Source organism: Saccopteryx bilineata, chromosome 3, assembly GCF_036850765.1.
Source record: "Saccopteryx bilineata isolate mSacBil1 chromosome 3, mSacBil1_pri_phased_curated, whole genome shotgun sequence".
NCBI classification, from domain to species: Eukaryota; Metazoa; Chordata; class Mammalia; order Chiroptera; family Emballonuridae; genus Saccopteryx; species Saccopteryx bilineata.
The window spans coordinates 132372418-132387277 of NC_089492.1; the positions used below are offsets into that span (position 1 = coordinate 132372418).

Below are 14860 nucleotides of genomic sequence, written 5' to 3' on the forward strand. Positions count from 1 at the left end.
GTGAATGACCTTAAAACTATTGGAACCCTAGCTGGTTGGCTCAGCGGTAGCACATCAGCTGGGCATGTGGATGTCCTGGGTTTGATTCCTGGCCAGGGCACACAGGAGAAGCAGCCATCTGCTTCTCCACCCTTCCCCTTCTCGCTTCTCTCTATCTCTCTCTTCTCCTTCCTTCTTGCAGCAGGGCTTGATTGGAGTAAGTTGGCCATGAGCTCTGAGGATGGCTCCATGACCTCATTAGGTGCTAAAAAATTGGTTCCGATTGCAATGGAGCAAGGGCTCCAGATGGGCAGAACATCACCCCCTAGTGGGCTTGCCTGTGTGTACACACCTTGTTGGAACGCATGCGGGAGTCTGTCTCTGCCTCCCCTCCTCTCACTAAAAAAAACCCAGCAGTAACAAAAAAAAGCCTATTGGAATTAGTTTTCTGAAGCAGAAGGTCATACTTCATTGAAGGGTTTTGACCCCTTCAGTAATTATCTCCTGAGCTCCTATGCTTGAGCTTTGCTCGATGCTGGGGACACAGTGGTATGAAAAAGTGGAAAACAAATTGTGGAATAGATTTTATATGTTCTGGTATTTGTAATTTAGTTTACTGACTCCTCGAAGGTCACAGTCTAGCGAGGAAGATAATCAACTACAGAATCTCAAGCACCATGATCTCTTAACTGAACCAAATGGTGGGAGAACATGATTGACTCTAGAGAGCAAATGTGAGTAATTGAAGAGTGAGTCAGTTTCACTAGAGCAGGGAAATGTGGGAAAGCTGTCTGGAGAGGTAGGCTGGGCATTGCTGGGCTGGGGGGCTGGCGCTGTGTTCCAGATGAGATGAGCAGTTGTCAGGGAGTGACATTGCTCTCGCTGTGTGGTGAAAGAAGTCAGAGCAACCTGACAGTGGTCAGTAGGGCACTGCCCAGCACTGACCAGGGTTCTCTCCCTTCTTTCAGTTTGACTGATTGGTGCTGAGAATATGAAGTTACATGCACCTGAATTCATTGTGAGAACATGTGTGTTTATGCACAGATCATACACTAAGTGCCCTTGAGGATACAGTGACAGTAACATAAAACTTGAAGAATGGGATGTGAGGGCGATCTGGCTACGACATCTGTCACCCCATTGATCGCCAGGGTTGATTCGGCTGATCTGGCTGGCTAGGCGGGTGTCCCCTTCCTCCCTCACCGCTCCATGTGCGTCCCTCCCGAAGCTGCGCGCTCGGTTGAAGAGGACGACCTTCCCCGCTAGAGGAGAGGACCGATCTTCGGTCAAGGGTATACAAGTAGCTGCGCTCCCCTGCTAGAACCTCCAAACAAGTCTCAAGCTCCATTTGTAGGAGAACGTAGGGTAGTCAAGCTTCCAAGACTCCAGACACATCCAAGTGAGGCACTGCATGTGGCAGTCTGCCTTTCTAAAAAAAAAAAAAACTTGAAGAATACAAATACGCTGTACTAAAGTTAAAGTAGCTTATGGCTATGGATTTTGTCTCTGGCTGACAAAAATTTTACTTTCTCTGATAGTGGGGTCGATATTGTTAGAAAAGAATCTTCTGAGTTCTTAACAATTGTTCCAAGGCAGAAGCTTGAAGAAAGGAAACCACAGACACATTGGAATTATTCAGTGCCCCAAAATTCATGCACTGATTTAGTCTATATAAATTTGATGTTTTATTTTTTAAAGTATTTTTATGTAACATGTTCTAACAACTGAAGTTATTTATTTACACTTCAACCCATTAAAATTAGGGATCCACTCATTGTATACAGATTGGCATGAAGTAAATGACCTTTCCTGTAGCTCAGTCAGGCTTACTGAACTGTAAGAGAAGACCTAGCTGCCCCCCGCCGTGACCTGTGTGTACACACCTCGTCTGCATGTGAAGTTAGGTCCTTTCACACAGGCCCATTGTATAAAGGACATTAGGTGGTGGTGAACTTGAACTCAGGGGGATCGTGATCTTATTTCCAAGTTTTCTTTAAAGCCTATATATTGTTTGAAAATTGTTGCCTGACCTGTGGTGGCGCAGTGGATAAAGCGTCGACCTGGAAATGCTGAGGTCGCCGGTTCGAAACCCTGGGCTTGCCTGGTCAAGGCACATATGGGAGTTGATGCTTCCAGCTCCTCCCCACCTTCTCTCTCTGTCTCTTTCTCCTCTCTCTCTCCCTCTCTATCTCTCTCTCTTCCTTTCTCTCTCCTCTCTAAAATGAATAAATAAAATAAAATAAAAAGAGAAGAATTTAAAAAAAATTGTTAAAAAAAATAGTTGTGGGAAATACAGATAGCATTGCTAAATGTGACTAATGGTAGTGTTACAGGCTGAAGGTTTTGGTTTAATAGTTTGGGTATCTGTAAGTCTAATCTGCATGTTCTGCCACCCTAAGCAGAGTGGTACCTGTGAAGTTCATATGGATATTGTCCCTTTCCTACAGATTCTTAGAAGAGATAATTTAGGTCTTTTTTTATACTCCTTTTATAGGTCATGAACTAACCCTAACTAATAATATGCTTTCTCCGATATCTAACTTTTAAAACCTCCCTGCTTTAATGTAAGCCCTGTCTTATTTCATCATTTTAAGATATTGTTGATTCAGATGAGAAGTAATGGAGTGGATTTTATATGTACTCACATTTGTAATTTTGTTTATCCTGTGATAGCCTATCATCAGAACACAATCTAATAATTTTGCATTCTCTTTCTTTAAGGTATTGTGTCCAGGTCTGGCACCCTGACTTACGAAGCAGTTCACCAAACAACACAAGTTGGATTGGGGCAGTCTTTGTGTATTGGTGAGGGATTTTTTTCTAAAATCATTTTATTGGAATGCAATATTTTCATTGAATGAATACAATTGTAATTTTTGTTTTGATTATTTGCCAGAATTTTTGATACCATTTTATTTAAAAGATGTTATGATCTTAAATTTAATTTGTGTAACTGTGAAACTCGGCTGTATTTTTTGAGATTCATAGTCCATGCTTCCGTGTTGAGGAGTAAACATCTCAGACATGTGGCTCCAGGAGAGCCTTGGTGCCAGAAAACATCACTTATTTTGCTTGCCTTGAACAAGTAGTCCTGTGTTAGGACCTCTGTCGCTGTGTAATTATCATTTTATATCACTATAAGGTATAATTCAGTGCTTCAGTTACTGAATTCTTTGCCATTCAGCTATCTGATGCTTAAGGCAACCCTCTAACTTACCTCTGAACTGAAAAGTCAGCAAGAAAATTTAGTTTGAGGAAGGCTGAGTTCCCCAAAACTGCTCTTTTTGTTGCATCATACTGCCTCCCACTTTAAAATGTAAAGGCTCTTACACTTTAAAATAATTTTGGGCCTGACCTGTGGTGGCACAGTGGATAAAGCGTAGATCTGGAATGCTGAGGTTGCTGGTTTGAAACCCTGAGCTTGCCTGGTCAAGGCACATACGAGAAACAACTACTAAGAGTTGATGCTTCCTGCTACTTACCACCCCCTTCTCTCTCTCTTCTCTCTAAAAAACATTTAAAAAATAACAATAATTTTGATATTTGTTGCCAAAAGCCAGGCAAATTTATCATTTTCATAAATAGTTTTTTAAATTCTTAGGCTACCTTTTAAAACCTTTCAAAAGTAGCTTTATATAATAAAAAATTAAAAAATATGGCCACGGAGTATTTTTATTACGACTCAAATCCATAAAATCAGTAATGAAACATGAATTGGGCTTTTCTGTGTGCAAACAATCGTGGACTCTAGGTAAGTTAGTATATATAATAAAGAATAAGAAAGGTTTTGAAACGGAGTTGCCAATTCCATTTTCTTCAGCTACTGTTTTTATTTGTCAGTGGAGCCTAATGTGGATGTCACAGAGAAGTCTGAAGAATTAGGGAGTAGCGGGTCTGACGTGCTGAGGCACAGTGCTTGCCACATGGTTGTCACTCAGTAAATGCTGCTTCCCTTCCTCACATCATTCTCGAGAGATGCTCTAAAGCTAGGACATTATTTCTGCCTTCGATGAGTTTCTAACTTTACAAAAAGCGACATCCAGTCTGTAATGAACATTTGCTTATTTCTAAGTGTCATGCTCTTGCAGTAGAGCCCCTGTGTGCAGTTTCTGTCATCGCTACTTTGGGCCTGGGGGGAAGTGGGGTCAGGGGACTCTCCAGCCTGCCCCTCACTGGGACTTGTCTTAAAACTTGTGAGTTGTTCCTCTGAAACGTGCGTCTTCTGGTAGTGACTGTGTGCAAAGAAGTTCGTTAAGTGTGTAATCAGAGAAGACAGTCTTGCTTGCAACACAAGCGTATATTTTCTTAAAATGTTTACTTTAATATAGTTGTCTAGGGATAATTTTGTGGGAGAGAGGAGGACTGATAGCAGGAGCTAAAACAGAAACAGACTTTTCTTTGTACCAGAATCCAACCATCATTTAAGATTCATGTAATATAAACAAATAAATGTACCATTTTGTGATTTTTAACAAAATAGTATAAGAGTGATGATACTTATAAAATTATTGGTGAGAGGGTTAAGTAAAATAGGAAACCAGGTGAAACAACTTTTCTTGACCTAATTTTCATACTGTTGGTATTCTTTGACTTTTTCAGGCATTGGAGGGGATCCTTTTAATGGAACAGATTTTATTGACTGCCTTGAAGTCTTTCTGAGTGACCCAGCCACAGAAGGCATCATACTCATTGGTGAAATTGGTGGTAATGCAGAAGAAAATGCTGCAGAATTTTTGAAGCAACATAATTCAGTAAGTGTGACTGGAAAAATATACCTCTTTGCTTTTAATATCACTGGCTTATTTTGAAAGTTATTTTTATTTTGTCCAAGATTAAGTTTTCAGGAAAACATGGAAGATAGGATTAACCCTTTCTGACCTGGGCCTTTGGTACTGGGGACTCAGGAAACTTCCTGAGTCACTGCCTGCTCCCTCTCCCAAATGCTGTTCTCTACTCTGAGTCCTCCCAAGGGGAGGCGCCGCTGCACACACCTGTGGGGGTGAGCTGGCCTCTGCTCCCTGCTGAATGGGGAGCCCTCACCTGACCTGCCAGGTACTTTTCTTTTTTTTTGATCTTAGGCGATGTGAGTGAGTGTTCTTTCTCTTTTTCAAGGCTGACCTTCCAAAGATCCTGTTCTTAATACCCTTTTCCAGATCTCACCTCCTTCTCGCTTCAGTCTTTCTTTGCAAAGTGGTACTTCCCTTCTGAGGTCAAGTAGAAAAAAACTTTATTATCTGTGTCCTAGAAAGGCTTTCCTTGTTGCCTCCCCCTTAGAATTAAACGTTAAAAGTGGTATGGAATTGTATCATAATTTCACTTAGTCTGAGGGAAATTGCTGTATTTCTGGAGTGAAGAAGAGAGAGGGCGCAGTAACAACAGAAGCAGGAGGTGCCCACCAGCCCCCACTCCGTGAATGCGTGCTCTGGACATTGCAGAGATCTGGGGGAAACAGGCATGTGATTTCCTGATTTCCGTGACACTGATGCATGACAAAGCATCTCCGGGGAGCCGGGCACTCTGGAGGAGAGTACTGTCTGTGTCTGTGAAAGAAATTGAGGAGTGAATGAATGAAATGCCCAGGAAAGAATGATGAATACTAGAGAGTTAAGGAACCACTAGTATCATCTACAGCAGTGGCCGGGAACCTATGGCTCGCGAGCCAGATATGGCTCTTTTGATGGCTGCATCTGGCTCGCAGACAAATCTTTAATAAAGAAAATAATAATGTTAAAAATATAAAACATTCTAGCCTGACCAGGCGGTGGCGCAGTGGATAGAGTGTCGGACTGGGATGCAGAGGACCCAGGTTCGAGACCCTGAGGTCGCCAGCTTGAGCATGGGCTCATCTGGTTTGAGCAAAACCTCACCAACTTGGACCCAAGGTCGCTGGCTCAAGCAAGGGGTTACTCGGTCTGCTGAAGGCCCGCGATCAAGGCACATATGAGAAAGCAATCAATGAACAACTAAGGTGTTGCAATGTGCAACGAAAAACTAATGATTGAGTCTTCTCATCTCTCCGTTCCTGTCTGTCCCTGTCTATCCCTCACTCTGACTCTCTCTCTGTCTCTGTAAATAAATAAATAAAAATAAATAAATAAATTAAGAAAAAAGAATCACCCAATGAATAAAATATATATAAACCATTCTCATATTACAACCCATTCATATCCTACCGCTCATGTTCATGGTTGTGGGTGGCTGGAGCCAATCACAGCTGTCCTCCGCAACAACACCAAATTTTTATTGGATAATGCGTAAAGTACACGGGTCGTTGTATGCCTCTCATGGAATTATATTTTAAAATATGTGGTGTTCATGGCTCTCTCAGCCAAAAAGGTTCCTGACCCCTGATCTACAGGGTAGTATCCCCCAAACAATGCATATTTATGTGTGGTTTAAGGAATATTTGAGGGTGATTTTGAATGTACTTGATTTTCTTTTGTAGTGATTTTACTCTGATCTCTATAAGGTATAACCCAATTTTCCCCTCACTTTCTAGATCTCTTTCCTTTCCTTTTCATTTATCCCTAATCCTCGGCACTCTGTCTGCTACTTAGACTCTCTGAGACCTTGAGCATGTTACCTAACTCCACTGTGCCTGCTTTTCTCTTTGGCAGGGTAGGGCTGCGGTAGTGCCCAGCTCCTGGCACTGGTGAGGACCGTGGAGTTGAAATGTTTTGGGAATGTGTAGCAGAATGTACAGTAGCAGCAGATACACAGGAATTGTGCTCGTTGAGCTGTTGGCTGCTGCTGCTGGTGGTGAATCTCCCTCACGACACTCCCTTTGCAGAAGTCAGCACTGGCTTTGGTTCTTTCTTCATCCTCTGTCCTCTTGGTTTTTCTGTGTGTTCTCTTCTTTATGCTCCCTGGAGTTACTTTCTGTGCCTATTGCTTAAATGTGAATGACTACTGCATATCACCAACATCATCCTTCATACAGTTTTCAAGACAGAAGCCTCAGAACCATCTTACCCCTCTCTCTGTCATTTCCACTCAGGCACTACCATGTCTCTCTCTGGGAGCTTAGTAGTATGTTGAGATTCAGAGTGTCCTCTGTGATTAGTCTTTCTGATTTGGTTCAGGCCCTCGTCTTACCTCACTTGGGCCATTGATGATTTATTCCTGATATCTCTACTCCTTTTCCTACCGCCCTCCAGAGCATCCTGCTTATAGCCACCCAGATTATCTGCCCTTCTGAAACACAGAGTTTGGTGCCTCCTCCCTGCTGGCTTTAAACCATTCGTTTCTCATTACATGTAGGCCAGACTTAGCATGGTGTTCCCGTCCCTCACACACCACTGTCACCTTCCTTTTCAGAACATGTCCATCTGACGTGCTGGTTGTTTTCATTCCCGCTTGCCTGTGCTTATTCCTTCTGCCAGGCATGCGCAGTCCCTGACTCTCACCCTGGACGGCTGTGGACGTAAGAAACTGTGTCCTTGGTGCCCATCCCAGTGCTTGGTACAGGAGGCACCAATCAGTGTTGAATAAATGACAGAATAAAGGAGATTGTCAGGAGATTGGTGTAAGATGTCATTAGAATCTCTTGAATTCATAAAAGTTGTAAAGTTTGAAACTTAGGTAAAAATTGACTTCTAGAAAAAAGGATTTATGTTATGACATTACACTTTGTTAAAGTGAATTTTAAAATGTATTTAGGCCCAACTCTGAATCCCTTCGAAAGCTTAGAATTTAACAGGAAAAACTAAACATATACATTTTGTTTCATTTGGCATGTTTTTCAGTTCTTGGTTAATTCTGTGGAGCTGATTATATTGAGGACCGGCTGTACACAAGATTTTAGGTGGAACAGGGGAGTTAACATATACAGCACTTAGCACAAAGCCGGGCACAGAGTGAACTCTCAATGATGTTATCTGCTGGTGCTACTACTATTGTTATCATTGTTACAATGAGTAATTATATGCAAATATTGTTTAACCATTATCTTGACTCTTTGTCCTTCCCTTATGAGTGAGGAAAGTGGCACAGGCAGAGAATGACTTGTCTGTGGTAGGTGTACCTCCCAGGGATGAGATTTGTGACCAGGTCAGCTGGACTTCTCCGTCACACCACGGACGGCTGGCGGTCAGATTTCAGGGGTGAGGGACAAGAGTCGATAGTCCTCTGAGTCTGCTCAGAATGCACTGATGGCATCCTAACTGGTCATCCTCTTTTTAGGCTTCACTCTTGTCATCGTTTCTACATCCTATTTTCAGACTACAGTTCCCTCGAAGTCTTTTAATTGTGTTTTTCTCTGCTGGAAAGTCTCAAGTGACTTTTCTTCATTAATAGGATGGAGGTAAACTTGTTTGACATTTTAGGCTCATCATAATCCTGTTCCTTTCTAGTGTAGTGTTCCCACAGTTTGAGTATAGGGACACAGGGATTAAGTGGAATTAATGCCATTCACGTGAGATGCTCAGCCTCAGCAGAGCCCATGAGTGAATGAATAAATGACTTGTGGATCCTCTTAAAGTGAGGACACAGTCCCAGTGTTCAGGAACTTCATGGTTTGGGAGGGGGAACGTGTGGGAAAACAGTTACAGCTGGTGTACAGAGTGTAACAGTGGAAGTGTGTGAAGGCGCAGCAGGGTCACTGGACAGAAGGTGATTGACTATCAGGGCATTTGTGGAGAGTGGGAGGAAGAGTCAGAAAGGCTTACAAGGAAGAGGAGTCTTGAGAAGTCTTAAAAATGGCCTGACCAGGCGGTGGCGCAGTGGATAGAGCGTCGGACTGGGATGCAGAGAACCCAGGTTCGAGACCCCGAGGTCGCCAGCTTGAGCGCGGGCTCATCTGGTTTGAGCAAAGCTCACCAGCTTAAACCCAAGGTCGCTGGCTCCAGCAAGGGGTTGCTCGGTCTGCTGAAGGCCCGTGGTCAAGGCACATATGAGAAAGCAACCAATGAACAACTAAGGTGTCGCAACGAAAAACTGATGATTGATGCTTCTCATCACTTTCCGTTCCTGTCTGTCTGTCCCTATCTATCCCTCTCTCTGACTCTCTCTCTGTCTCTGTAAAAAAAAAAAAAAAAAAAAAAAAAATTTTTAAATGAAGTAGAAATTTGCCATGGATCCAGGGAGGATGGGAGACATTGTGAGCAGAGGAACAGAGGCGGAGCAGTCTGGAATTACCGGGCGATAGAGAGCGGGGAAGGGTGGTGGGAGGCGAGGCTGGAGGAAGCAGTGCCAGACCACAGAGAAGCTGGAGTGCTGACCCCTGCGTGAGTCGGGCAGTAGAATTGCAAGCTGTGCTAGTCACCAGTCACTGCCATGTACCCCAGTAAGAAAAAAGGAAAAAAAGGCCAATTGTATTTAAGAAAATGGTTGATGAAGCAGTAAAAATCATTAACTTAAATGAAATCTTAACCCTTGAGTCACTTTGCAATGAATGGGAAGTAAAGCACTTTCTTAGTTGAGTTGCGAGCTGACCTAGCTGCTTTTTTCCATGGAACACCTGTTTTAACCAAAAGCACAACTGGCAGACAGACTGTTTGCTTAGATATTTAGTGGATCTTTTCTCAAAAATAAACAAAGCAGACCTGCCATAGCCCAGAAAACAACTCCTAGTGTTTGTTACCAATATGTAGTTTGAGCTTATTAATGTTTTGGAAGACTTCGTCTGCCACTGTGAACGTGACAACTTCCCCTACTAAAGACTTTCTTAGTGAGATTAGTGGTGACACTGATGAGTGTGATTTGTTGACACAGAGTGATGAAATAAATGTATTAGCATAACTCAAGGAACCTATATTTTCCATCTGGCCAATGCATGTTACAAATCATTGTTGCCTAAAGAGCCATTCAGAGCTCAAGACAGACCAATACATTTTAAAGTAACAAACAACAAAAAGTTCATTGCTGTGGTTTCCGAGTCCAACATTGCATCTAACCTTTAAGAAATTACCGCTCGAAGAAGTTCGTGTAGAATCAAAATATATCCACAATTACCTGACAGACTATTAAAATACTTGTTTTCTTTTCATATACCTTGTGTGTGAGGCTGGATTTTCTTCTTGTACTTAAAGCAACATATTGTAATAAATTGAATGCAAAAGCAGATATTAAATTTATTTGTATTTTATTAGACATTTAAGACGTGCAAAAATGTAAAATGCCATTCTTCTCACTAAATGTTTTTTAAAAAGCTTTAAAAAGTTATTTTAAAATAAAATAATAAGTATTACATTTTTTTCCAGTTTTACTTTCTAATACAGTAAATATCAGATGTAATCTACATAAACAAAAGTTCTTTGGGAGGATCCTCAATAATTTTTATAAGTACAAGGGGTCCCAAGACCAAATGATTTGTGAACTGCTGGCCTCGGGGAAGGTGTGTGTGCCTGAGGAAAGGCACTCGGCTTCCTGCTGTGCTCACGTTCTGTCTTCCACAGGCCTCTCTGTCTACCTGGGTCCCTTATTGCCCCTGGACTCCTCTATTGAACGTCATATTTTCATTCACTGTGAAACTTAAGCACATAATCATATATTGCTTTAAGGTATCTCTTAACTGATTGATGAGTATACATACATAGTTTATATTATTTCTTCAACTATACTGTAAGTCCAGAACACAGAAATTCTTATATTTTGTTTGTTGGTTTTTATTTTACTTCAGAACGTAATACAGTGCTGTTTATGCACATAAAGGTAGCATATTAGAATGACTTTGTGTTGAATAAAATTAGTCTTGATCTCCCTTCTTTAACATCATAGAGTTTCACAGGAGCAAGGGCCCTTGGCCATCTTTCTAGTTCAACTGTTGCACTTTACAGAGCAGAGGTCCCATCGTCATGTAGCTTCTTCGGTCAATTGGAAATTGGTGACACCTGGACCTTTCTATATAGTATACCTTCCTACCTCATCTTTTTATTAGCAGATTTATTAAGTGAACTAGTAATGAATTAAGACATAAAATCAGGTTGAAATAAAACAATCTGATTATGTGTTTTAATTCATTATCACAAATCACATTCCATATATATTCTAGTGTGCTTTTTTGTATGTATGTGTACAACAGTTTGCACCACTGAAGTTGAACAGATACAAAGATTTGCTGAAGATTGTTTTCTTGAATTTATATGAAAAACTGACTCATCACAAATTGGGAGTGCAGTCGTTTTACTCACAGCTCAGTTTGTCTCGATTTTCTTAGTGAGGATGAATGATGGGGCCCTGTCCAAGCCACTTACTGACAGAGTTGTGAAATTGACATTCAGTTTTGATCAGCTTCTTCATTACAATGTTTAAAATACCACTTTTCAGGGTCCCAAAGCCAAGCCTGTGGTGTCCTTCATTGCTGGTTTAACGGCTCCTCCTGGCAGGAGAATGGGTCATGCAGGGGCAATTATTGCTGGAGGAAAAGGTGGAGCTAAAGAGAAGATCTCTGCCCTTCAGAGTGCAGGAGTTGTTGTCAGCATGTCTCCTGCGCAGCTGGGAACCACCATCTATAAGGTGAGCTGTAGCGCTGGCCTGTGCTCTGTTAGAGTGTGGGATCACCTGGGAACCTGGAAGCCATGGCCTTTTCTTCCGGGTCTTGTCTATTTATCTTTTCTGGTGTGCAGTGTGCCATTCCTAGCAACTCCATGCATGTACTAATGTCCTCATTGGGCAGGACCAGGAATAATGTTCTGATTAAAAAACTTTTTTAACCATTGGAATTTGCTCTTTTGTGAGTGAAAAGATATAATATACAACAAAGTATTTCAGAGTCTGTAAATACCATGAACTCCATTTTAGGAGTGGTGCACAAAATTGTCTTGTGTTCTCATTTTCCTGTAGAGGGCCTTTAGGATACAGCTGCCCTGATCCCATTGGTTTCTGGTTCAAGGGGAGGGGTTGAAGGCTGAATAACAAGAAATTAAAGCTGGATGAAGAGGGAGTCAGGGTAGAGGACAATTTATAGAAGTGGGTGGGGGGGTCTCAGCCTTTAGTTTCTGGCCCTGGCTGTGTTGGGATGCCATTACTGTTACAGTTTGGAAGGTAGACTTCTCAAACATTTGCTTCGTTTTTTCCTTTTCAGTAGGACATTGTGGTTTAAAATATTCTAAGATCTGGTATCTTCAATATTTGTAATGATTTTCAGCCTGTTTCTTTGATCATTTACAGTGCTTTATTTATTTTATTTTTTTTAAAATAAATTTTTATTAATGTTAATGGGATGACATTAATATTTCAGGGTACATATATTCAAAGAAAACATGTCTAGGTTATCTTGTCATTAAATTATGTTGCATACCCCTCACCCAGAGTCAGATTGTCCTCCGTCACCCTCTGTCTAGTTTTCTCTGTGCCCCTCCCTCTCCCCCCCCCCTAACTCTCTCCCTCCCTCCCTCCTGCATCCTCCCTCCCCCCACCCCTGGTAACCACCACTCTCTTGTCCATGTCTCTTAGTCTCGTTTTTATATTCCACCAATGTATGGAATCATGTAGTTCTTGTTTTTTTCTGATTTACTTATTTCACTCCGTATGATGTTATCAAGATCCCACCATTTTGCTGTAAATGATCTGATGTCATCATTTCTTATGGCTGAGTAGTATTCCATAGTGTATATGTGCCACATCTTCTTTATCCAGTCTTCTATTGAAGGGCTTTTTGGTTGTTTCCATGTCTTGGCCATACAGTGCTTTATTTATTTTTATGATGATTATAACCTTGACAGAAAAGCAAACAAACACCAAAACTTTTTAAGTATGCTGAAAACAGGCCCACATTGTATTCCTAAGAGGCAATGGTATAATCTTTGCCCTCGTTTTAGGGATTATGAAATGGACTTACTGAATTTTTGCATGATTCTGCCTTTGGGAGTCTGACACTGTGTTCCATAATGTTTGAAAGAAACCTGAGTTGTTAGAGAGTGTGTGAAGACAGATTTTATTTAAAGGAGGGAAGAAGGGAAAAAGTAAATGCTTAACAATTCTCATTTGAAATGTGTGTTACCATTTTACTCCACTAAGTGGCAGCAGGCACCTATACATCTGTTGTATTCTAAATGTGATTTCCAGTGCTGTTTCCTTTACAGATACATCTGAAGTTATTGACATTTTGTCAAATCTTAACTGACTCGGTGTTTGGTTTATTCTCTGATAAACTAAGCAGACCTGTCTCCATTGCCTTATTAAAAGGGCTAGTGTGCCTCATGTATTGCATTAAAAGTTTGGATAAGCCCAGTCAGGTTTGTCAACTCCTAATAACAACACTGCAGTAGGAAGAGGAGTGTCATTCACAGCCTCTTGGCTTCCATGTTTTGGAGACATAAAATTGATGCCTTGCATGTAGCTCAGAAATTCAGGCTGACACAGACTAATTTGAAAGCTGTTATTTTGTGTTCAAGCATCCTCATCCTGGTACATTTTACTCCTATTATTTTCAGAATCACTTTGACCATGAATGTAAATTGGATCTTTTGTCTTTCCCCTCTTTTTTGTTTCTGAAGGAGTTTGAAAAGAGGAAGCTGCTATGAAGAAAAAAAGAAAATATCCCCTAAGCCTGTGGACTGGATCATGGTAGAAATGTGGAACTGCAGCAGTTTTCTCGTCGTCCCTGGCTGTCAGCCTGTGCCCCTGTCCCTGGGCTCCTGTACAGCAGGAAGCCAGGAAGGCTTGCACAGGTCTGCATTGAGATGGTTTCAACTCATGTATAACCGAGACAGCCAATAAATCTACATTTGATTTCATATGGTTTGGGGGCTTTTTATTGTTCCATCATGGGTATTGGGGGATGTAGGAGAAAGTGAGGCGTATGTGTTCATGTGTGTGTGAGTGTACGTGTGTGTGTGTTTGGAGGGGGGGACATACAGGGACAGATACACGGGAAGAGAGAGAGATGAGAAGCTCATTGATTGCTTTCTCATATGTGCCTTGATGGGGGCAGGGGAGGAGGCTCCAGTTGAGCCAGTGACTCCTTGCTCAAGCCAGCGACCTTGGATTCAAGCCAGTGATGGTTTCAAGTCAGCAAGCTTTGGGCTCAAGCTGGTCACCATGGGGTCATATCTATGATCCCATGCTCAAGTCGGTGATCCTACGGTCAAGTCAGCAACCCCACACTCAAGCTGGTGAGCCTGCGTTTAAGCCAGCTGAGCCTGTGCTCAAGCCAATGACCTTGTGGTTCCTCAGCATCCCAGGTGACACTCTATCCACTGCACCACCACCTGGTCAGGCGAGCGTGTGTGTTTTATTGGGCTCTGTAGAGAACATTCTAACTATATCTTTGAAGACTTTTAACTATATCTTCGAAAGAATGAGACTAAAATCTTTAGAATGGCAATTGTCTCATTACCTTAGACATAGAATGACCTTAGGTCTCTTTTGGGTTGCAGTTTTCTCATATGTATGCATAATGGTCACTGTCTTACAGAGTAGTTTTGAGGATTAGAGATAAATATATAAAGTCTTTGGCACATGATTAGGGACCACTATCGTCACTGTCATTATCAGAATTATGGGCAGAAGCTCAGCTCTGTTTCAGTTTTTATCTAATTGGGAAATGGAGGTCTTCAATAATGCTGTGTTTTCCTGCAGTTCTGCAGAGAGCTCTGTCCTTCCCTATCCAGAGCTGACATTTCTTTGCTTGAGGTATAATACGTTCACTGCAAGAAAGCAGGGAAACTATTAGGATTCCTACTTTGTGTTTAAAAGGGAGCTTGTTAACAAGAAGCAATTCTTGTAGATAACTGTTACTAACCAGTAAAGAGTAGACATCCATTGTCAAGATTATACATTTTGAAGCAGAAGAGAAACAAAGTATTTTCAAATCGTGTAACTTCTCCAAAGGAAACAAATGAGCTTCAAAAAATAACATTTGGGAGAAGTCCTTGAAGAAAGGCTATTTGGGAAACCTTGTGAGTAGGGGACATGAATTGGGACTTGATTTGGGGGAGCC

The 14860-nt window shown here is 41.6% G+C and overlaps 1 protein-coding gene across 1 annotated transcript in view; it reads left to right on the forward strand.

The window, feature by feature from the left end:
* The window catches only part of SUCLG1 (succinate-CoA ligase GDP/ADP-forming subunit alpha), a 38160-nt gene extending 24505 nt beyond the window's left edge, over window positions 1–13655 (forward strand). Inside the window, exons 6-9 of the mRNA XM_066267487.1 lie at window positions 2701–2784; window positions 4579–4730; window positions 11245–11433; window positions 13416–13655. Coding sequence (XP_066123584.1) covers window positions 2701–2784; window positions 4579–4730; window positions 11245–11433; window positions 13416–13442 — 452 coding nt within the window. The 3' untranslated portion in view covers window positions 13443–13655. The remainder of the gene's footprint in view (window positions 1–2700; window positions 2785–4578; window positions 4731–11244; window positions 11434–13415) is intronic.
* The last annotated feature ends 1205 nt before the right edge of the window (window positions 13656–14860 follow it).